The following is a 26,329-nucleotide window of genomic DNA, read 5'->3' as shown; positions in this document are numbered from 1 at the left end:
AAAATGGAAATCGAATTATTATAGGTAAAATATTACAAATCTATCAAGTGAAAATACAGGGTTCCAATTTTAATCTAATTTATAATATCTAATCTTATTTATATTCAGGTTCCAATTTTATCTATATGCAGGGTGAATAACATTGACTTAATACATGAAAGGCGGCGGACACACACAATCGCAAGCAAACGTTAGAAAATGCTGCCATCTGCATCAACTTTCCTCTCTGTCATTATTATTTCGCAAAAAGCCCACAAATTACCAACAAACTTTGTTAACTCAGAACATGCAATATGACCATTCCAAATTCCAGCCTGCGACATTAACAACAATGATATAACGATTTGAAACAAACTTCTCTGGAAAGAAGACCGTTCCATGAATCGGAATAACCTTTCGGAAAAATAAGTTCGTATGTGAGTCGGGAAGAACAACAAACAGTAGGTTCATACAATATCCTAATATAAAACACGATGTAACCGCAAACTAACCTGTACTAACACCACAGAATAACTCATCACTCATGTCGCCACAGTCATCTTTACCATTACATTCCAAATCTTGAGATATACATTTGTTGTTATCGCAACGGAAATCAGTCGCATGCTCACAACCTGTAAAACCCAGTCATTACGTAAAAAGGCACGAGCAAAAACTTACATAAAACAAGCATCACTCTGGACCAGGGGAGGGGACTACCATGGGCGAATACTGCAACATCCAGGATTCGAACGTGGGTTTGAATCCTGGGTCGATTACTCGGTGTCGCACCGTTAACAACTTATATCTATAGGTTTCAAATTAAAGACACTCTTTTCATTACAGGAATGTTCTTTTTTCGATTTTTATATTGATATTGCATTCTTAGCATTTTTATATTTAGAAGTGCTGGTTGGTGCATGTTGAAAAAAATGTATGTCAAAATCTACTACTATTGTATTGTAGTAAACGAATAATCATACATGTGATTTAGGTCCATATTATTTACAATTAACACACAAATAAATAATAAAAGGCGCCATAAATGAAAAAATTAATGTACTGAAATATGGAGTGCAAACCTGGGTGTAATGAAAACATAACGGTGTTGTGCAGTGCTTCAGTAAAAAAAGGTGCAGAAAAATGTAATCAAATCGAGGAAAGCAAATGCAAGCTTGCGATATTTCGAAAAAAAAATTAAACTTTATCGTTTTTTCTTGAAACGAAAAGACTAAAACCATCCAAGACATGAAATACGACACTTTTTGGTATGAGGGGTGATTTCAGCGTCTTTAAAGATCCATCGATTTGACTGACACAAAAAGTGACGCACAAAATGACTCCCGTTAGTTCGAAATCCTGAAATATACTTACGACATTTCGAAAATGGGAGATCGTAAATACATTTTCCATCTGGACATCGTTTCATAAGCTGAGGACATGTAGTCTCACTAGGTGAGACGGCAGTAGGTACTATGTTTAATTCTTGTGCTGTAATATAACAAGGCCCAATACGCTGCTTTATGTAAATGTGACAGAGAATCTCCTTGAATTCCTCTAAAAATAATCTTCCACCACTTGAGCATTATAAAACCATCATAAACATGTACAACGAATTTATTTTGCTATTATCAAGCAGTATGTCAAGTACTTTAGGCCGTGCGACATCTTACCACCTAAAGTCGATTATATTTGGATGATATATTTAGTATATTTCGTGGTTTTCCCATCACCAGACAACGTGCATTGATCCCCCACCAGTATATATGTATCAAACATTTAGCTAGCTTGATGTTGAACATTTACCTTTGCACTCTCCGTCGACTTTCACCTCATCCTGACCATCTCCGCAATGATCGTGACCATCACACAACAGATTATTCTTTATACAACGATGAGTCCTTTGACAATAATAGTTATAAAGACTAACGTGTTCTGGTACTAATTTACAACCAACTTTAAAGGAAAAAGAGAAATACTATAATTAACTCAACTGTTACTCGATTTGAAGCTTGATACTACATTACACGGGGAACAGTTTGAAAAATACATCGAACTATTACGTGGAACATTGTGAGAAAATCTACTTTCTCAAGCTTTGAAAATTGTTCCCACGCTCCTGAACTAGCGATTGATAGAATTACCTTTAGATCGGACGTATGTTCCGTACGATAACGTTACAGTTGATGAGTATCTAAATTTTCCCCGTAGTCTGATATATAAACCTTTGGGTGACGTAAATCCATGAGACTCTTTTTGTTGTTGGAATGTTCCTCGATCGGACACTGTTCCCACTAGTGTGCCCTCAGATGTTAAACCACTTCTAACTTCAACATGGCTCTTTGCACCCCGATCTGCAAAATAAACTATTTTCTGAGAATCGGCCGCCCACAAACAGTTCCATTCTCATCGGATATTTCTGACGAAATCTTACTTCGATTGTGCCAAAATGTTTCAACCATCACATACGCTTCGGTGCCGGCCGGCGCTGGTAAAACCCATACACAGTCGTAATACTTAGACGCCATTACGGGATTATACAGTTTTACAAATCCACCATCTCGTTCCCATTCTCCACAATCTAATGGTAAAATATTCGATTAATTAAACATTATTGCGTCGAGAATGATTTTCATCAATGAATCGAAATGCATGAGGAGGGAATCTGTATTTTACCTGATGTTGGTTTCTCCAGCCATGCGTTGGGTGGATCTGAAATAGAAATGTCCGTTGATGATCAGATATCAACATGTTTGTCTACCGATCCACTTCAAATTAATTTCCTCAAATGACAAAGACAGGTGTGTTTTCTTAACTATCACGCGGTACCATTTGTCACAAGGGTGTGGTGTGCGAAATACACACGAAAATCGTAGAATTGGCTGAGAATTATTAGAGACACTTAATCTTTGTTATGATAAACCGAGAGAGAGAGGGAGGGAGAGAGAGAGGGAGGGAGAGAGTCTTTCATCTCATTGAAGCTGCTGGAAGTCGTGAACAGTGGGAACTATCGCGAAAGTGGAAGTTTTTCCCGGTAGTGACAGTAACGAATGATATACTATGGTCGCGCAGCAGCAAACTTATTAATTATGGAGAGTCACCAAGGACTTCACATGAGTATTTCTATTATTATCACCGGTAATAAGCTGAATTGGATAACGGTACTGATCCTGCAGTATGTTGAATATACCGACCGCGGGTAATAATCGTAATCAATGCAAGTTAACGTAGATAGACACATTTATGACAAGTTACATCTGTATCATCTGACAATTGTTCACATCCCTCCTCTAGCTCTACGTGTATAGAATACATCTGGGGATCATTAACTTTCTACATTAAGTATTTGCTTTTAGAACTGTCAAAATTTCATTACGTAGAACTTAGAGTCGAAAACATTACAGTATGATGCTATATACGCCCATATTTTCAAGATGCAATGAATCCTGTTATGAATTTTTTTTCGAATTTAAGTGTGTCAATTATACTTATGATCTTGCAGCAACTTAGAATGATAGAACATATCCGATAAATATATATATATATATATATATATATATATATATATATATATATATATATATATATATATATATATATATATATATATATATATATATATATATATATATATATATATATATATATATATATATATATATATATATATATATATATATATATATATATACATATATGTCAGTCAACAGTGCTATGTCTAATGAGACTGGGATTGCGCGAGTTTTTCTATATCGAATAGAACTAAACAACGAATGGAATGTGATTTACTATGTGATCCAGACTCGATGATGTCGTATAACACATCCATTAACCAAATAGGGTCATATGACGTGTAATTTCGTCAAGCTTAAGTTGTATTTTATGATTTGATTGATCGCGAGAAGGGTCATCACATGAAGGGATATAAATACCGCCACTCTTATCAATGACCACTACTATATGTCGTAGTACAGCTCAATCACATTTTTAATCTCCCGTCGGAATTCATTCCCCTTTCGCCGAAAATACATTTCCTTTCTTTCATTTTGCCACACAACCCTTCGATTTGTTATAGGGTTAGTGAAAGTCAAAACTGACGAAGGTGATAAACGCGTGGTCTTAATTGTCCTCGGTATAGAATGAGATACATTGATTCTATGCGTTGTTACATCATGAAATAGAGAACAGCCGAAATAGTTCAATATGGTCGATCTGAAGACTGATTGGTCGCTGGAAGGGTTTAGGCATGATTTATCAGGTTATGTCCATCGATGAACTCTGAAACCACAATTTTGGTCGAAAATAAGATAATAACTGGAAATTATGATATTCTAAGAAATTCAAGGTTAAGCTGCTCTTCACGAGCTCTTCGAATGGTCCTGGTTATATGTGAATATATGCCTTATTACAACCAGAAATATGGGCGGTAGTAAATAATAACCATGGTAACATATTACAGAAATTATTTAATGCATGGTGTCTGGTTGCTGTTTGTGTCCAGACATTAAATCTATCCAGCTTATGAAATATCTCCTAGTTCTTTCTATACTGGTACCGGTTTTAATGAATGTGACAAGTGAAGCCTTTAATGCCTGTCTACACTCATAACCCGTCTGTACTTGTATCGCGACGAAGAGCATCATTTAATTTCTGGCAAGTTAAATGCACCGTGATCTACATTAAATTTCAGATCCGATATTAAGCTTAGACATATGCTCTCAGACTTAGAACATTCTCAATTCGCAACGGTCGAATATGAAATCCTCGAATTTTACGCAAACTGTTCTATTGCAGTTGATATGCTGAGTGAGAACTTAAGTTTATTCCATCGTAAATTCCGACTTTCTTCCTATTATATTTCAGATGTTTCTTCATTTTCTTTTTTTTAATTCTGAACCAAAGAAACAATAACAAACACTACAGATAAACAGAAGTCAGATGAAAACAGATGTAATGATTATTCATCCCCTGTGAGCCACGTACAGATTTGGACAGGGTTGGTTGCTCAAGCCAAAAAATATGTTCGTGACTAACCAGTACCGAGGGGATTAGACCCCATAATCCCGCGGCAAACATCGGACAGACCTCCTGGAGAACCCGACTCTGACTATGTCATCCAAACATAGATCGTACATGACTGCTCACTTGCGCATCACCAACCCGCGATTCATCACCAGAAGCAAGTTCTTCGCAAACGAAAAAGGTTTTCATTTTTAACGAGAAACAAGAGAATCTCATACATAATGTTATCCCGAGAGATTCACCCCTTTCCGCTTTAGTTCAACAACTTGTTCTACCTGAATAATCTAACAAAAAGAATTGTTGAAATATATTACGAGACACTTACAGGAAACGAATTTATACTGCGCTTTGAAGCCTTGAAACCACTCTTTCTTTCCGCCACAACAACCAGATCTAAATACTAGTCTCAAGTATTTGCCTCTTGATGCGAACGCTTTTCTTTCGTTGTACGAACTGTCTCCATTTACCTGACCAACCATACGCTTATTCGATGGATTTTCGTACACCTGAAAAAATATTACGACAGTCAGTGACATATTGCAAATAATCTTCGCAGAATGAATGTTTTTTATACCTGAGATGTATTCGATTAAGGAATATTTGTAAAGAAAGTTTGGAAATCTGGAAAAAAAATTTCTAACTGATTGCTTCAAAAGCTGCTATTACTTTCTAGTTTTTGTTACAGCATTATTCAAATATTTTCAACAAAATCTTGAAACCAAAAAAACCACGCGGAAATATTTTATGCATTCCGACTCGAATCGCATTTTCACTGGAAAAAAAATGTCTAAGTTGGATGTGATTTAGATTTGATGGTTGCGGAGAGATTGCCACCAGGAGACTAGGTACTGATCGTATTTCTGTATGCTTGTATCGCACCGTTGCCTTTCCTTACAAACAGGTAAATTGAATTTCTTCCGATTTCTACCTGTTCAACAAATACAAACCATCACAGCATCGCCGCAGTGCACACGACGACAATACAGGTTTACAGAGCGGCATCATTTCCACCAATCAGATTCTCAGGTGCAGACACCGAGAGCTCAGATAAAAAATAGGAAATTACAACCATCGAACCGTGAACAATCGATCTTCACAAAAAGCAACAAATTTCCACCCATCGCGTGCATGATGTATCACCTTCAGTTCTAATGTGTCATTTCAATACATTTAATTGGTTTTCGTTGTTTTTTCATGACAATAAATGATATTCTGTCTAATGAAATTTCTCCGTATCTTTGATAATTAAGTGTAAAGCTAGTTTTTCCATGAAATAGTACTAACGTTACTAGAGGCAACAAGTTTAGCCATGTGCGTGTGGAATAGCAATAAAACTTATCGCGAATGAAGCATTAGGACCTTTTCAGACAACATGTGACGAACCGTCCTGAAGATCATATAAAAAAAAAACAGAAGCAGGCTCGTAAATAATTGGGTATCTGTCCAGCAGCTTCGACGCCAATAACACGACCAGAAAACATTTGTGATTGAATGTACCATTCAATATACCGGCTTTCAGTGCGAGTTTCCAACCGTCACGAACTTGATTACTGTATATGGAGAAGCATTTAGACGTGTGGAAGGAGAGGTAATAACCACACGATCTACCATTGTCATCATAAACTACAGCGTGGCATGAGAAAGATTTCTGCATCAGAATGATAACAGTTACTATTTGGTAATTCACTATATTATTACATGAGAATGAGAGTTAGGCCTCACTTATCAAAACACTTACATTTTATTGCTAATACCAAATTTATTGCATGTAATTACGATAAAAGTTAAGCATTTCAAAATCTATCCTAAGAAGATGATCGGGGCGAGGATTTACATACTTTGAGCTTCTATAATGTAAATCACAGTTTTTGGCCGTCAATATGACGTAGTCACCTGGATAAAAGCACATGGTGTTACATTAAGAAGTTAGCGAACTTCTCGGAGAGTGAATTTTCTGCGAAAGTCGCGATGAAAAATCGTGCAGATCTGAGATCGCGGGATCTACTTTCTTGTCACGAAAGATTTTTAACATCTTCACATGGCACAGGAATGGGTCCACTTAGCGAAATAAAACTGAAAGCTTTTAAGCTCAGTTCCTTCTGTGTCCTATATTGAATTTTTGCTGCGTGTGTCTCACAGTTACTGTCAGTTGTCACACTACGGATTGTCGACGATAATTGTAACGCGGCATTTGCATTTTTGAAGCCTAAAAGTGCATTATAACGCTTAAAAGTTTGCAGGCCAGATGTTCATGTAGTTTTTCCAAATTTGAAAACATAAAAATCTATATTTTCCCTCAAATTATGTTGCCCAGACTTTAAATATCAATGCAACTATTGGACCTAGTTGACTATTTCGCTACGTAACGTAATACCATGTCAATATTTAATAAACACGATTTTCCAATAAGCTGCACGGTAACCTAATATCACAAACGTTAATTCGCATATTGGAATTACAGGATTTATTGTTCTGAAGATATTAAGTAAAACCATTATAAACTAAGGCCCGCACAAATTCATTAAACTTAATGAGTTTTGTCCAATACAAACAAGACCAGCGCAGATCTCCAAAATGCGTCGAGATTCGCTTGATTTTCGTCGCGTTTGTTTATTTTGAATTTCCATTAATATTTTCAGGTTTTTAAGCCATCAATTTCACGCGTAAACGAATGCTCAATTATCTCCTTCCGATAATGTCAACTCGTTGAAGGCTCTATATTCAACAAGTGGAAGAGATGGCGTCTCGTAACGACGCTGTCATTCATCTAACCTCGATCCAAACTCATCGATGTAATTATCTTATTTCGAGCGAATTAACGAAAAACTCAGCTTCAGTTTCCAACCAATTAACTCAGTTAATAATTGTTTAATGTATTTTTAACAGACGAAACGAAAACACGAAGGTTCCGCGCGTTCCCTGCGGAATCTGTTGAGTTGTTGAATTATGATCATAAAGTTGGATGCGCAAAGTACCGAAATTCAATTAAACACATGACTGACACTGATCTCTAATTAAGACTTGTCTCGAGTAAAATAAAATGTGGAAAAAGTTCAAGAGGAAACTAAATGAGTGATAGTAGATATTAATGAAAGCAACAACCTATAAATGACCTGTACATATGAGAGAGATTTTCACTGAACGTTTGTGCATAAATCGATAGTTTCAGAATTTAGATGTTTTACGTCAAATACCAAATAATCAACACGTCTAGGTCTGTTCACCGATTAATGGGAACTCAACAGACGATGTGTTTATGAGTTTGTAGGTACAAGATTCTCTAAACGCCCACGACCGACAAAACGCATCGTTCACAATTCTTAATTCTATTCCGCGCCTCAGAATGATGTATGAGATCTCAAGTATTTATCACCCAAAGCGTAGTTATTAGCAGCTTATGTGAACAGTGCAAAATGCGAATTATTTCCTGATGAAATCCACCCGACGAATATCAAAGACACGATTTTTACTACCCAATAAATGGCTGCGTACAAGCAATTAATGTCAGAAATTTTGCCTGTTAGCTACTATACGATCGGAGACGTGAAGAGCTATTAGGACTATCACTTGACAACTGGGATCAATTTGGAATCAGTCGCAAAAAATCTATCCATAACTCGTGGTGTGTATATAAACAACCCAACGAATGGTAGAATGATAATCTTTCAGAAATCTGCTCATTTGTCAAATATAGCGCGACAGTGTAACCTTGAATTCCGTGTATGACGGCGCAAACATATACATTAAGTATACCAAACGATGTTATTTAATATCACATCGCAATCAACATCACAACCGTGTTTTAGATGAGAAGATTCTTGTTATTTCATAAAACGTAAATAGATTTCTTATTCGCTCGGTTAAGAAAGTACGTATGATCGAGCGACGAACGACGTCTTTCCATTAGCGCTCTATCGTTTCTATGTGAGTTGCCGGACGGAGTTAACAATAAAACTTCGCTAACCCCCAGTTTCCTATCAAATAAACATCATTCCTACAGTGACTCCCAGTTGGTCACTGATATTGTCAGTAAATATTGCATTTACGCTGACAACATTTACTCGATAGTGGAAGTCAGATTTCCTCGGAGAACCTACAGTATGCCGAAGGTAAATCTCTGCTCTACCGATAACGTATATCAGACACTTAAAAGATTGCTGCTAGCGACCACCGGCAAAATCGGTCGCAACATCCATTATATGTATATATTCTTTTTTCTCGAAGAGGCTACGAATGGTGGAAAACTGTGTTTGATCTCAGACACCAATCTACTTACCACAGATCATGAGTCGTAAATATAGCTAACAAGCTTAGACTTTCATCGCACTATAAACCATTATCAGACCTTTCTGTCTAAAACTAAGTGTCACGACAGCATTACTGTCGCTGATCTGATTGTGTCCAGGATATAGACCTATGCCGTGCCGAAATAACCAAAATTGTAAACATTTCGTATAGTTAAAGCCACCGCATCGCAAGACAGCAGTGTACGGCCGGCGTGTAGATGTCAGAGAACGAGATGACCCGGCCACTGTAAACGGTAAATTACAGGATCAGAAGTATTTGCACAGTTATTATAGCGTCGTCCAGGACAAATTGATTAAGCTGATCATGTCTTATTAAGATGTCTATCAGTCATACATGTCAAGGACCATCTGAATGGGCAATTTGGTCCACTACGCGCGCACGCGTTACGGATGTCGTCGTTAAATCCAACAACGACAACATCGACTTAAAGTAAATCCAACGGTTTGTCCAATACTGAGACCACCAGTGTTATCGTCATCTAGGAAATGTTGATTAGAATAACTGTCAAAATCAGATGTCTTAAGTGGGGTCCCTCAGTCCACATTCGTAATTAGCACATTCACCCGGAAGCCCAATATAGAAGTAATGCACGCACGACCAACGTATTGTTCAATCGCGTCATATTGGACGTGGAATAGCGGCGAACTGTGACCTTTGACTTCAGTTTACCGACTGACGTCCAATATGACGCGCAGTGACGTCAGACGCATCGCATCTGGTGCGCCTGAACTATAGAGGCAATTCAACGAATTTGATATAATGGAAAATGTTCCAGAAATTAATAATCTACCAATGTCTGAACTCCGTTGACGTCATGAAAACATGAAAATTTCATCTACTGACGTGACCGTGTAATGACTGGCTATCTCTGTCTATACATACCTCAATCAGACTCTTCGGGTGCAGATCTAGATCGTCAAATGTCACTTGTATGAACCCATCGGGACTTGTATTATGTATGATAAACGTGTGAATGGTATTATCCAGCGGATATTTCTTCGGGAATCGGGGGGAGGTGAAGTGTCCAGTTGCAACGTGGCTATCGTGGGAACCTTCGAATGTTTTTCGGTATTCTGCAAGATAAAAACAGTCATGACAATAAAACATCCTTTACAACAAGCGCGTCCAATAGAGTGATTGAGTTTCTAAGGATTGTTTTCCTAAAGTATTGGTTGATTTCGTAAATTCTTGCAAAATGTAATAGTTCACACACACAACTAACTACGGGAGTCCATGGATTACTGATAAGTCTCTACATCAGGGTAGTACTCTACGTCACTGTAGAGCACGGAGTTCGTGAAATCGGTGTCAAAGCATTGCTCAGTTCAGCAAACATTTCTATCCCAACCACGTTGTGTAATTAGGCTGAATATTTAAGATATCATCAAGTCGAGGAGTGATTCATACCGTGCCAGCTCGAACATTTCAACAGTTATTGAGAAAACTAAGCAAATACCGGTCATACTAAAATGGTCATGATTGTGGGTTCATTACTATAAACAATGTTTACTGTGTTATCATGTGACAAACCAAAAAACACAATACGACGACTAAATCGGGCGTGAATCATTGATTAAACAAATACGGGCGCTATGAAATAACTACTTGTTAATGAACATTCAATGACATCATCTGCGATAGAAAATTAGTTCACTCGTTCCTCGTATCGCGAATAGAACCGACAGAGAGAGAGTTTAAAACATCACATGATTAATACGCATGTCGTTGAAATGCCATCACTGTCATTCCCAGAGCCACTTCTCGCACGTTGCAAATACCAATTTTATTGGTAAATGTTTGACTCATAGTGAAATTTTATTAAACAGCCAAGTGTCAAGTACATAAATATATGAAAGACATGAATTTATCATCGGCAGCGGTTCAGTTGCAGTATGAAGTTCAGTTTGAATTGTGCGTGATTTGATGTTCCAGTGATATGTATCAGTAATGTACGTATATCAATAACCCGGTGAAACACTGTCCGTGTTGTAAAGATGTTGTAACGATCATACAAAATCTCACACTTAGAATGAAAAGAGTCCAAGTTTTTTTCTTCTGTTCTAGTTCTTTATTTAACGTTTCGACTATATCCCTATAGTCATATTCATGGATATCCTTGAAGATGACAAGTTTTCATTCTTACTGTGTGGAATCTTGTGATGTACCTCTCGATAGCTGATCGTATGCTGAAAACAAACTGCACTCGGGATAAAATGAAATCGATTTCATATCGGTCAACAAATAAAGAACAGGTCGTCAAAAACAGATGATGATCATTTCTAAAACAGCTGGCGGACGTGTGAAGGACGAGTGGTACCTCTTCCAGGGAGACACCATTAATGTACTGTCTGGCAGGTTAGCTTACATTTATCACATTAATTAGGACCTTAATTGGAGTAGCGATGATGTGAGTCACTTTCCTCACCACAAAATGAACCCACATCTTGAAAACTTCTTCCCACTTCTAACTTCTTCATCAGGGATTACCTTAATTATCTTCCAATGTATGCCTCATCAAAAACCAGTCAAAACACTTAAATAACTGACTAATACCTTCACGAGAGGACCCTTCATCGTAGTATAACGAAAAATCATTTATTTTCTGCCGACGAAAATTGTGTTTGCAGACCTGACGTTTATTAGGAACGGCACTTCGGAGTTGTACCCCGCAATTTTTCAGTCCAAACCTAGTCATAAATATGCATGGATGTTGACTCAGCGGACTACAACAATAACAGCGCATCTGCTTTTGTTAAGATTCTGATTTAGTCGGGAAAAGTAGTTGCTGAAATAGTACACCATCTTTTAAATCGCTTATATGATTCACTAATCGGACACAGTTCGTCGAAGATCATTCTGAACAACCTGGGCGAACATGTTGCTCGAATTATCCCAGCAAGTTGCGCCAAGATCACTGCCGAGTGACTCACGAGAATCATCAATTTCTAAAGTATCCGATTAGGTTTTTTTAATCATATCTTTCTTTGGTAATTTCTTTTGTAAATATCTGGACAATGGGCGATACGATGACGTATAGAGTGAGAGAGAGAGAGAGTCCGAGCTAACGAACGAATCACGTTTAAAACCCGAGAGTAATTCTCGAGATTGTGAGTGAGAGGTTGCGGAAATGGTGCGAAGAGTAAATTCCCAGTGGTCCACGCAACACGAGGTTAAGAAACGGAACGGCGCGAATCGTAAACGCTTAGCTGCAAATGAGACTGTCGAAAGCTATATATCTGAAGCTGGAAAAATAGAACGACTTCCATACTGCTTACAATAAGATTTGCTGATCGAAAAATCCTCTGCGATTTTTAGCCTGCCTAACCTAACTTTAGGAACCGAAAACCTTAACCTGCTCGGCCAAAACGCCCAGCTGGTTTACGATCAAGCATGACGACCTAATGTGACCAGGTTACTCGTGACGTCACATCTTACTTGAAAGCACATTTGTTTTTTTTTCCAAACAAAGGGGAACATAAATTAGCCAAAAGTCCTCGGAAAGAACTGAAAGATATTCAATTTTCCTTTAAGAGAATCATCAATTTTCTAAATGTTTCTAGATACCGGGTAAGAATGATTACAAATGAGTGTCTATTGGAATCATCATCTGTTGTGGCAGGTTAGACTTTCAACTGCAACAAAGATAAGAATCTTATTTCACGATGAAAAATATCACCGACTATTGCAAAAAAAGAAAATTGGGAACAAATAGTAAATGTACGATTTTGTCAGCGAAATTCGATTAATTCAATTCAGATATATTAAGATATATGAGCATTACACGAATAAGTACTTATTCAAATGAACTTGAACAAACTGGAGAACTACTAGATAGATCTCTGGATCTTGGAATGAATATTTGCGAGTGAGTGCGAGTAGATGGCAACTGGTGCTGCAATAAAGCATTGCAGTGACATGAGAGAATGACTCATCAAGCTTTAATTATACCTACATGATTTTTAAGGCAAAGACTGCTGCTTCGACAACAGGTAATAAATATCGCTAGGAAGGAGAGAATTTTCTTGTTTACCGCAAAGATTCTACTAATGTATCAGATATCAAAGTCTTCGTGGTTTTATTGTCTAGAACGTGTAGTATTTTGTTTATTGATCCTTTCATCATTCTAACTCCATTGTGTATTTTCTTTGACTCGCGGCTTCTTTTTATATACTCTCACAAGACGAAAGATTGATCGCAAATACGAAACAACGACCAAAGTGGCAAGAACGGGAATGAATAGCGAATGTAGCAAAAGCGGCGAGGAACCCTCGCGGAACAGTGAGAGATTGACTTGTAAAACATGCCGCGCATCAGTGAGAGGTCAATCATTCAAACAATAAAGTGATGAACATAATTAACAAATAGACACCGAATCAGGTTTGCTACTTCCTCATCCGGATGTAGAGACCACTGACTCAGGCTTATTACTGGACCTGCTGTTTCTACTGCAGGTGCCCTGTAGTGTGTGTATAAATGCAGTGACAAATTCCTAATTACCGACGTTTCAAGTAACATTCATCGCTCATTCACTGATTAAACGAATCTGCGCTGAATATGGCAAACAATTCTATATATAGAATAATTTCCTCATCAACCGAATGTATGATAAACCCGCGGAAACTGCACTATAGTAAATACTACTTTCTTCTCTCAGAAATTCATATATCATCTGCGTTTATGCGTATACTTTTATGGCCCTGCACATATTTGTTTTTTAGTTCGTATCGGCGGGATTTTTAACGCTTTTTGATCAATGCGATACTGAAATGTGATAGATACTCGTGTGTATTTCTAACAAAAATGGCACAGAAAATAAGAACGATATCGCGATCAGATATCCGCGTATATACAAAAATAAGTACATATACGATCATAATATCTCCACAAGTAAAAGAAAACGTTCGGAATTGATATTTGTGGTATTGTTTACGCTAAAAACCACGTGGTTGTATATGTTCTTTATAGGACAAAATGTCAAAGGTATCGCCTGATGTGAATCCCAATTTATTAACTATCCAGCGCTAAATTAATTGCGTTCGGATTACTGAATAACCGAGTAATGAACTATGAGATGCAGGGCAGACATGCCACGACAATTCCTATTAATGTTTCATAAACTATAATATACGTACCGATCAGACCATCCTCCGTGGCGATGATTTCCACCACATCGTCCGTTGTGCAGTGGGTCCACTTAGCCAATACAGCTACAGCGACAACGGTTAACACGCAAATATAATCCATTTTCAACTGTCACTTATTCACTGATTTTTTTATACTATCAATATATAGACGAATCGCTCCATGGTACAAATTGTAGAGTCTCTAAAAACAAGTGTAACATTCCTCGTTTGCCTCGCTGTTAAACAGTAATCCGTTACTTTGTAGCTACGATTGCTTCGGAATCGCTTCTATATATAAGAAGAGAAGTTGCGGCGTATCGCGCACAAACGTTTTCAGAGGAAATTGAAACCATAAAAATGTCAAAAACGACACATTTATTCGCCAATAATTCCAGTGAGTTCGTGCGCTTTCTTTAAAAGTGTAGAGACAAAGTTAATTTCAGCGACGTGAACTTCCATTAATCCTGACGCAATTACATCGAGCTGTATACATGTGACTAGCACGGTAACCCCGGAGCTGTAGCCTTACTCACGTTAAGTGTTTGAGTTTAATACCTGAAGTCGCAGAATCTGAGAGTTTCAAGTGAGACTCGTACGGTTTGACATACACACGTGTTAAGCACGCGCTTTCGAACAAAGGCATTCAAAACCAGCAGCTCTGTGAAAGTTACACGTTAATGAATTAAAGAAGAACTGACAGCAATAAATCGCGTATTAATAACCACAAATCCGTTAATTATTCACGTAAACATCCTTTTGTTTTGCAGTTCTAGGGCACATAGTCCATCTGTTCCCGGCCTTTAGACTGTTCACATTTCCAACATGTCCGCGCAACGTCCGCAGAGACACAGAGCACAAGCTTAATTGCCAATAACAATCACGTTTAGTTTTTGAATAATTGATGTTGATATTTATAATCTGCAGGTGATCTATGATGTTCGCAGTGATGCGCAGCTGCTCGACGACTGATCACAGCTTCGTCGTTCCGTGTTCTAGAAAAAAATTCATTAGAAAAAGCAATAAAATGTGGGCAAGAATCCTATAAAAATTCTGTCAAAAAGATGATATGTCGAAGTAAAGCAACCGGTATCGTATTTTTATGTTGCGTGTGGTAAATTATTGATGTTTTCGTCGCCAGAAATCCTGCAACGGCACAAAACAGGTTTCCCGTGTTTCGTTATGCTTTGCGTAAAGAGAAAAGTTTCTTTGAGAAAATCAGTAGAATGATTGTAAAACAATCCGAATGATAAGACTCTAGAGCTGGTGCGAATCACTGCATTCTTCACATAGAATTATCCACCCAGAAAGATTCTATCTATAATGGGTAATATAATCATACACTACTTTGCGAGCGCCGTTTTTTTTTGGAAAATCCAATTACTAACGAAATCCGAAACAAATCCCAAATGTCGACTCGAGAACCATCCGATTCCAACGAGCAAGAGAAATTGCCAAAAAATTCGCTCGAATAGTGGCGCGAAAAAACTACTCGGCAACTGTGACGGTTCCCTTGAAAATAACGAGACAAATATCGGCTGCTGAACTGTGTCTTTCATATATTGTATAATTAACTATGCGGATGATGTCCAATAATTGAGTTATCCAAAACTATCCGATTACTGTCGTGTTCTCTGTTTAATCGCTGTTTGAATAAAAAACAGACTGAAACGTCGCGAAATCAACTATCGTAGCAATCAGTGAACACATGAAGCGAACAAGCAACTGGCATATGCAGTACAAACACTGGTTTCTTTACACAACCGCATCGGACACTGCAGATTGAAAATCACATTTTACCGTCGACAGAAGATGAATCACGACCGAGCTGAATGATTACTGAGCAAAGCATCGACGACGTAATTCTTCTTAATTTCTTGACTTTTCCTAATCGTATTTAAACCGAGCGAAAATGATTGTTCTGATTTTGAATTAGATCTTCACCGTTCGTCTCGCCTTTCGTCTACCTTTCCGAAATACCTAGACGCAGTAAAACCTCGCTGGAAGCTAAATGAGCATCGCCCTGTGCCAATCACGGCGACTCGTTGTAATTAGTTAGAATACAAACAACAGATAAAAAACTTGTCGTAGCGATATTTCCTATATTAAACAATTCAGTAGCCAACGTGTCTCCATAATCCGGCGTCACCCGGAAACCGTAACACGCTTAACTGAATCCAGATCTGATCAGAGACGAGGATAAATAAGCCATTTTATAATGGAATAACGTCATCTATTTCACTCGCCGACATCGCGTTGATAAATCCTGAGGGGCATCGTCGGTATTGTCCGCGCGAGGACCTTTAGCGCCCTAACGAGCGTCGTCACGACCCCCAGTACAAACACAACTCGTAGTAAAACTCGTCTGGTTCGTGAATGCGATACGGTTATAAATTCGACCCGCATCAGGAAAACGTCGCTATTAACCAGACCGGTACAATTACAGCATTATCCGGTGATCATCCCCACTTCGTCGATTTAACACGAAACGTCGACTTTCCCCCTGATTATTAAAGCTTGCCAGTGACGAGCCACTCCACTTTCCTACCAGAAACCCATTCCATTCGTCATTACATCGTAACAACGCGATACTTTAGCAGGTGCTTGAAAAACAATTAAATTTACTGTTGTTGCACCCGACCTCACAATGCATGCACATTACATATTGCATATTATTTCATCTAATGAAGAACGTTGCAGATTGGGACCACATCATCCTCCAGATCACATGTCACTTTGTTCTTCCCCGCCGAACAAATTATTTCCTTACATAACGAAGATATATATGTTTCGGTTTTGTTGAGTATCCCTGCACGGATGAGACTGGTCCCCGCACGGATGAGACTGGCGACGGTATTAATAAATACCAATTACCGTTCAGCCTTGTCTCGACTTGATCACGCTGTCTTTTTTATACCGTGGACATGAACAACCAAAACAACAATACAAACCAATTTTCCATCAGAAATATGCGAGGTGTATATAATTGTCCGACGGTATTTTCATCTACATAACAATTTATAAAGCCTTGTCGTAATGGCAATGACTTTGGAATTGACATGTTCAAAGAGGCCACAACTCACGCAATGATAAATATTCATGTTTCTCTCAAAGACAACAGCACTTGATGGAGACTATACCTGGAGTAAATCCGGCGCACTTTCGACTTTTAAAAGCTAAATATTTGATGCCTCGTGAGGCAACAAGTAATTGTGGGCGGCCAGCGTTTAAGTGAAATATTCCATAATGCATAATAACCCGAAACCATTCCGACTGATGTGCCCGAGAGGCAAAACGAAAGCTTTATATAAAACAACCCGAAACTTTATGAAAAATAAGTTTCTATAAGAAGAATTTCTACCGAAAGAAAATCAACATCAGCCGTACTGGATGTAGATTGTATGTGCCAAGCGGATACGATGTATTTATTTTCGATGAGCAACTGGTTTCAGCGATGATAGATCACAATCGAATGTCACATCAGACAGATATCGGGGGTTTGTGACGTGGACTATTACTGAATCGACTCTGAGTTAATTACCGACCCTTGTGTCCCCGCATCGCCGCTGGACTGAGATTTCCGACAGTTGAGAGTGCGCCCGTGAGTCATGCTCACATCTAAACGGAACAGGGTGATTAGGTGTACGTGTCGAATATCGAGACTTAACGCAGAAAAACTTCAGGGCGGGACGAATCGCGAATCCTTACGGGTTCAACAATGAGAAAGATTAATAGAGTGCGTGATTAAAAGATTGCCTTGGCGGCAACTTGTAGAGTGCACAACCCTGCATCAATACGGAAAGATGATTCACCCCTCCCTGAGTAAAGACAGCTTGATTAATCAAACTGATTTCAGCAAACCGAACATTCAAAAGCAATCTTACGGTTGAAATTCATTGAACCCGAATGTGATATCGCTAATAATGTCTAGTGAAGCGTGAATGCTGAAGTGATAGCTGAGAAGGAGAGAGAGAGAGCAAACGAGAAATCCTTCGCGTTATCAAAAATACGAACTTTTTGCCGAAAATATCATCGAGTGTAAAAATGATTCAGAATGAAAGAGAAGACGTTGCAGGTAACGCGGTCAATAACTAGCTCGATATTTCACCGACTGCCGGGATTAAACCGATTTATTTGTTGATGTCGGAGTTCGATGAAGCTCAATCCCAGAGATTTATTTTTCTTGGTTCTCGGTGAGTCACCTCGGAATCTTCTTCGTGTCAAGATCGAGGCCCCAAAAATATGATCAACACGTGCTGACCAGATTCGCCGATAATAGCTTCAAGGGATTCAGCTGATTCCATGTTTTTGGTCATATCGTTTGTTTAGAAGGTTTCGCCCGCCGAGAGACGGAAGTTCTATCATCTACGTCGGAATACGCGTTCGGTTTATTATTCTAAGAGAAGCAAAGCATGAATGAATAAGCTTTAAAAAAAGGTTTCCCAAAATTGGATAGGAAATTACCCAGGAGAAATCTATGGGAACTTACGACTGTACGACTCTCTGGTGTTGGCGAGATCAGACAAATGAAAAACGGTACAATATCTAAATTGGTCAGATGGCAGGAACCCGACGGCAGATTTTATCGCGGTTAGATATGATTTGCGCGCGGATATAACAGCCATAAAAGTCCAATTAACGCATGAGACGCATGTTTTTAAGCAATGATAGAAACAGTCGATATCGTGTATGACGTGAGAGCGTAGCATCTTGATGTTCGGTGATGTACGATATAACTCTCTCTCCTCTCTCTCCTCTCTCTCTAGATCAGTCTGTGCGCGCTTGACAAAAACCCGCCCGAAGGGAATGTCGTTCGTCTGTTGGAAGCAAAGTAGCAAAAGCGAATCGGATTGACACAAAATCAAGTGCAGCAATTTATCCACAAAACGAAATGTCAAGATGAAAATACCATGAAATTCAGTAATTTCGAAGTTGTTCGCTGCGAGTTCCCCCGATCTTACTGACTATATAGTGCAGCAGAATTTTTGTCGCCAATATCTCATAATCTCGCGTGCTTTTACGAATTCGTGAATGTTTCATTACTTGACACCGAGTAAATTTGATATCGGTCGCACTAAATAACCTCGACATTCGACAGAAAAACCGAATTGTATTTAATCGAACTGTAGACGAGGACATTAACATTATTCAACGATTAGAGGAAAACCTGTCAGATAAAACAGTAATACAATCGGAAACACGACCAAACATCGGAAACACGACGTTTCTAAGCATTCTGTAATGGGAATCAAATTAATGATTAAACTACGTTAAATTGAATTTTTCACAATCGAAGCTGAATCTTTGCTTCCCCGTTTGCTGTATTACTTTTCAAGACGTATTCTCGTTCTCGAGTTTTGTAAAACTCGATACAATTCAACGAAGGAATTTCTATTTAATGTACCGACGTAAAAGATAAAACCTACCCAAAGTTGCTGAGTCAGAAATATCGATATTAACAAACTGCCAGCTATCTTTTATCTATAAATGTACCATATCTCAAAATCTCAAAACCACTCAAAGCATATGCCAGCTAATTCCAGATTCAACACAAACTACTCAGACCAATGGTATTGCAAACCACTCAAGTGTTGCTACACTGAAATTCGTTTTTTCTCCATCCGTTCGGTTGTAGTTTTTGAACCGTTTGATCACGAAGCTGACAAGTCTACGTGAAGTGATACCTCATTAAAGAGGGGCCACAGAGCGCGTCATATACTCTTCAACCTAGCGAAAACCACCTGCAATATAAGTCATCAACAGTTGCCCGGTGCGGAATCTGAAGCCAATCGGAGAAGAACCTCGTCACGACACACCATTCACCAATAATCCCAGATAATCCCCCACTACTTTACAAATAAGATGTGACACTACATTTCAAACTCGGCGACGAATCCCATCCTCTCGGAAAACGATGTCATCATCAGTGCCGGCAACAACCTTGCAGCGAAAATCAATTCGGTTCATTCCAGAAGATGGTACTATGAGTAATTTGTGTGCACCTGTAGGACTAAGAGCGGATTCCTTTATGACTCATTGTGTGCAACACCACCAAACAACTCGATAATATACCCCAACACACACACACACGAACCACTTTACGGGCGAAAATGTACCCTCCCCGTTTCCTGCGGCTACAAGTCGCTGATATCTGGTTCGCTTATCCGACAGAATTCTCCTTCAGATACAAAACCATATCTCTTACACCACTAACCAGTAAATATACTGACACCTGAGTTATCCACTTAAGATATTTTCATACGCAACGAAACCTTTAGATTCTTTAGACACGCAATTGAACTTATACACAACCGCGTTAGCCCCTTAACCGACAAAATATCAACAAAGTCTCAATCGTAATTATAAAAAACGCCTCAAACTTCTTAAATCATATTCTTGAGGTAGAAATCGTCTTAGAAATGCTAAACAAGTGAATACTGAGCCAGACTGTCTCTGATAGCTGCATCGTCTTCGTTAACTTCTACGACTGTAGCGAGATGGATATTGAATTGAACATTACAGACGTCGATGGTCTTAATCCGTGTTTAGTAATGACATTATAGAGAAACTAATACTATCAAATGACTATTTCGTTTGACTCGGACTGTCACAGATCACGAGTTTAATCTATCTTTCATGTGAAAGCTATGCAAATTGAAATTGCATTCCGGGACACTCATTCTTATCCTGATCCTTAGAATCTCGACCAGATTTATATCGAAGCGTCTATTTTGGCAATTTGATGAATAAACAACTTTCCAAGGTTCCGTATCTCGAATCGACGGCCATCGATTCTAAAAAGCAACGCTATTAGCGACTGAATGCGGGGAGAAGGTAATCTGGGTTTTTATATCAGGGAAAAATATCGGTACTGCTGTAAATGAAACCAATAAATGTAACTTCATTAATGAAGCAATTTCGTGCTGTAAAGCTCCGATTCACACACTATTGATAAGCATTGATAGATATCAATGAACAAGTATAAACTTATCAATAGCCCATCTAGTAATACTACTTTGATCAATAAGTTACGTTATTGACATTGTTCTAAGTAACCTCAGTGACATTCGTCACTGGTCGTGTTAACTGGTCGCCGTTCGTTTCGTGTCGGCAAAAATTTCATAAAGCGATATATAATAGCGGTTTTTTTCTCACGGCACGAATAGAGATCAATGTGAGTATTTTTTATTCGGCTTTCAACGACACTAAATTGCTATCAGATTAATCGATGACAATTTGCGCAAAATGAGCGTTTAAATTGGGATATTGAGGAAGTGAATGATGAAGTTACTGATAATCAATACTAATTTATTAACTTTGACATGAACACTTTCAATACCAGTACTAATCTATACCCGACCACCCACGAGACGATACCGTTTTTACAAGGTTATTCTAAGTAAGTCCTATGGAAAAAGGGTTAGAACGACGAATATTTTGTTTTGTAAACGGATTCAATAGCATATGGTCATTATGACGATTAGCAAGGATATAACCGCAATTATGTTCCATGCTTAGTAATTAAGACATACGCGAAGCCATCTAATACTACTCTGAAACTAAATCAATTATCTATATTCATCATAATTATTCCTTGGGCCACGTGGCAAAACGTGTTCTATCATGGGAATATGGTAAATTACGATTCACTTTAAGCTCTCCGGAATATGGATCAAAGGCGAAAAATCGGACCCCAAACCTTCAAAGAACAACGAATTGTGTGAACTATTCATTGAACTTACGTTGGTCTTAGTCATAAGCCAGGGATCGGTTCTACTGCGAGAAGAGAGATGTCTTTGGAAATGGCAAACTAATTAACTGGAGAAGGTTCGAACATGACTATTGTAGCTTCTGGTCATTATTGCCTCCATATTGTTGTCTAGCCGCGAGGAACATGATACCACTGGGACTGCAAATTGTCAGTTCGACTAGAACGATAAATAATCGCAAGTTGTCCCCATACAAAGCCAGGACAGACATCGACAACACCATTCAGAATTCTTCCCTGTGCTCCAGTACAGTTTCATGAAATGCATATTTCATTTTGAGTTGCATCTGTTTTATCAAACTATCGACATAATATTTGAATAACGCTATATGCCTTAGTCAGAAAATCCTAAATTATTACTGCTGTCCACAGAAGCGAATACTAATAAGTAGTCTAGCAAACAGATAACTAACAGAAAGCGGATAGAAAGAGGAAAAACTAGAGAATTAAAAACCAATGTTACATCGACATCCTTAATGATTCCCTCATGACACATCCATGAGAATGCAACAGCGTTACAGATGCCGATTTCATCTTTCCTCTGCATCCCCTGATCACAGATACAGTCACCAAGTTTGACAAGTCCGTCATGATTTATCGCGCTGGTCTTCCGTACGGCTGACTCACGCGACGGGGAGGTCCAAGGCTAAACGAAAGGCTTTAACGCAAATTCCACACCCACAGCGCGCGCTGTTTATGCCATTTTGTAAATTGAAATCTGTCCGATGTCACATCTGACGTAGCTTTTTCCTAGATGAAATATCATTAGGTCGTCGATTTTTTGCGGCGGAGGTCAGTCGGTTGAGACAGAGCTGGTGAATAATTGATTTATCTACGCATGAAAATTGATGCTAATCAAATCACTGATGAGGTCCCCGTTTTACATTTTTCAAGGAAGGTGAATGACTCAGCAAATTATCTCTTGAGGCATTACGTTACTGTTGCACCCAAAACATTAACATTCCGTTACCGTAAAATGGGCATGAAATTCATGAGAATTTGCATCAAACGTCGTTCGTTTTACTTAAAAACTTCCGTTAGAATCGCACACACCGCGCACCACGAGTCGTTTAATAGAAGCTAATGATAGGGGCAATTACCCCCAGTGTCACATACAGAGTTTTAACGTTTTTCATTCCTCGGGAAAATTACGGCAAAGCACGCAGGCACGTTCTATGTGACTCACGTACTGTAAAACTGTAAAACAATTAACGAATTGTGACGGATTCTTTTTGACAGTAACTCTTAACATTCGACTGTGTTTGTGAGTTCTTTCATCCATGTTGATGCCTTGTATTCAAATTGTTCTCAAAATTCTACCGATCATTTTATTATTAGAAACAATTATATGCAAATATTGTGCGGTCATTTTGTATATTTGCTCGATTCTGATCCTTTCATCTATCATAATAATCCGCGTCACGATTTCATATTTACCGAAGAAGCGACGGGGATTGGAAAAACATGAATAATGTCGAATAGATGGTTGGAGGGATGTTTTCAAACAGTGGATGCGCTTTCCTTTAAAAATTACTGTTGCTATACGTGATATGAAGTGTCCGCCGAGAGCGAGTCTGCTCCGAGAATATCACAACTCATATCTATTCAAGTGTAAATCAAAAAGGAAGATTCAGCCTTATTCTCTCGCGAAAACCAGTTAAGTAGCGACATATTCGCAGACACGTTTGTACACGGTGATTATTACAAGAGAGATGATATTCATTATTTAAAAAAAAGAATGTTAGTTCGTACGAGTTCTCAAGGTCGAACTGTATAAGAAACTAAGGCAGTCGACATTGCGAGATAGATGTCTGGATATCTGACCACGCAATCGATATGAGGAGACCAGTAAAACTAGGGAAATATATTATATACACATAAATCTGTAGTTTCTTATACAAATTACTCAATTATTATCACGGTAGAGCTGAATCGGCGTCAGCGATCTGTGGGAAAAACTATTTTCAGATGGGAAAAGGGAAACTTGTTGCGTATTTCACACACTTCAAAATATAATAACACGAATTAGCGGCGTGCCTCGATTTACTATATCGATGAATTATTCAGAAAATTCAACACGAATATCACTCATTAGCGACCCATTGAAATATCTAATTTCTAACCGCTCGTAACACGTGAACTACCCGTAAAAATTCCTATACTCGTAATCGAACTAAATTGTCTGTTTTTATTAATATTTTATACGGCTCGCCGATTCATCTACAGAACAAATTTGTACAGTAATCCCATGGAAACATATCGTAGTAACGATACCATCGAAGTGGCGCCTATTTGGACTATCGCTTTTCAATATAACAGTCCGATCCATCAGACTCAGTGGTAATAAAAATCATTTTAATTGCGCACATTTTCAAGTCCCGCTACATTAAATCAGAACATGCAGGATTAAATGAGTCGTTTCGGTTGTCGTATATCGAATATCGCTGTTACAGTTTGTCATGAAACCGACCAGTTAATTAGACATGAAGTCATTAACCTTTATACATCCAGTCTTCTATACGTCACTGGTCGGATTCGAAATATCTCTTTTCGCTATTTTGAATTCGATCTTGAATGAAAACTCTAGCACGATACGATGCGTTTTGACAGTGTCTGAAGGTCAACCCATCTAAAGACCTATATATATGCATATCCCTGTTATCTGAGTAACCGTTGTTTCCAATCAGTTGAAGACTCATATATATTCCTGATACCTCTAATGGCTGATTCCGATTACAATCTACATCAGGAGAGATTTGCTAAACTAGATACCCAGTTACTCCCGCCCTCATTTGTTCGATGTAAGAATTTAATTCATAGTTTCCATAGGGATTAAGGGTATTAATTGCTTTCATTAATGCTTGTTGGTTCCGTTGCTCTCCCGACCTCGCTATATACAACGCTATTTCTACACAGGCTTATTCGTATGTATATCTATCTACGATAAGACATCTCCCGAGAACCAATCGTGCAAGATTAAGCAGATCACCAGAAGTCTCGGGAAAAATATCTTCCTACGGATTATAAGTATTTTCATAGGAATTCGCCTGAATGCGTGTTCGCTGCTGTTGTTTATAACGCGGCTTGGTAATAGTGAACCTTTGTGCAAACAAATCTTTTTTCTAAACGAAACAGTCTTTCTTTAATAATTCAAATATTTTATTCATATCAACGGGCAAATAATAATAGTGTAAAAACTGCCTCGATATTTTCCCATTTCGTATGATATCGATATGTTTGTGTGAATGTTTCCGATGTGACAATTCCAGCGCTGAAACTGTCAACAAACAGCTTCGGCGAAGCAACAGATCGGCGGCTGAATTTCATTCCAATTAAGCCGCGATTCAACAAACAGGAAAATAGCTGATTAAAGGATAGAACTTGTATAAATTGAGTGTCAAATACTCGTTATTATTCGGGGCTTAAGCGTCGGCGAAAAACCGGCGAAGAGTTTATAAAATAATTTCACTAAAACGACCCGACTAAATCCTGTCAGATTATTTGATAGTCATTCCAGTAGGGAAATGAGGTGATGGAGGCAAATCTACGACTAAAATTACCACAAAAATTACTCCACATTCGTATTCTATAAAATACATTCATGACAAGAAAAAAACGCTTACAATAATATTATCATCAAAATAAATGCTTTATTAGTCGTATTCGTCGTTAATCACGAGAAAAATAGAAAATTTCAGTGTAAAACTAATGTGTGAACCGGTCTATCATTTACACCTGCGAAACTGCGCTATCGAATGTCAAAGGTTGCCATAATAACAACGGATATTTAGTTGCGCGCTTGTCGCCAATAAATCCAAATATCCATCCAACCTAAGCAGACACAAAAAAATGAAAAGAGATTATTGCGTGGCTAGATTTATAGAGCGAACAATCTGCACAATTCATACAGCATAATACTTCCGTTTAAAATGCATCAGGATAGTTTTAACGACCAAAATTGTAATATTTTAGGAGGGCCCAGCGACGCAATAATTTCTCTACACAAAATGTAGCTTTTTCAATCTACGGCTAGGGAGGTCATGCTGGACGGGAATTAAAGGTAGATCGTGCATGCTGGACGGGAATTAAGGTAGATCGTGCATGCTGGACGGGAATTAAAGGTAGATCGTGC

The 26,329-nt window shown here is 38.3% G+C and overlaps 1 protein-coding gene across 1 annotated transcript in view; it reads right to left on the bottom strand.

The window, feature by feature from the left end:
* The window catches only part of LOC141901144 (uncharacterized), a 39,219-nt gene that overhangs the window by 1,924 nt on the left and 10,966 nt on the right, over positions 1-26,329 (bottom strand). Inside the window, exons 2-9 of the mRNA XM_074788243.1 lie at positions 10,192-10,382; positions 5,327-5,507; positions 2,656-2,691; positions 2,414-2,560; positions 2,124-2,333; positions 1,786-1,935; positions 1,354-1,470; positions 492-614 (exon numbers count right to left, since the gene is read on the bottom strand). Coding sequence (XP_074644344.1) covers positions 492-614; positions 1,354-1,470; positions 1,786-1,935; positions 2,124-2,333; positions 2,414-2,560; positions 2,656-2,691; positions 5,327-5,507; positions 10,192-10,382 — 1,155 coding nt within the window. The remainder of the gene's footprint in view (positions 1-491; positions 615-1,353; positions 1,471-1,785; positions 1,936-2,123; positions 2,334-2,413; positions 2,561-2,655; positions 2,692-5,326; positions 5,508-10,191; positions 10,383-26,329) is intronic.

The sequence above is a fragment of the Tubulanus polymorphus genome, chromosome 3 (assembly GCF_964204645.1).
Source record: "Tubulanus polymorphus chromosome 3, tnTubPoly1.2, whole genome shotgun sequence".
In the NCBI taxonomy this organism is placed as follows: domain Eukaryota; kingdom Metazoa; phylum Nemertea; class Palaeonemertea; order Tubulaniformes; family Tubulanidae; genus Tubulanus; species Tubulanus polymorphus.
Note: the sequence above shows the minus strand (reverse complement) of the source record. Positions and strands in the feature narration are given on the sequence as shown.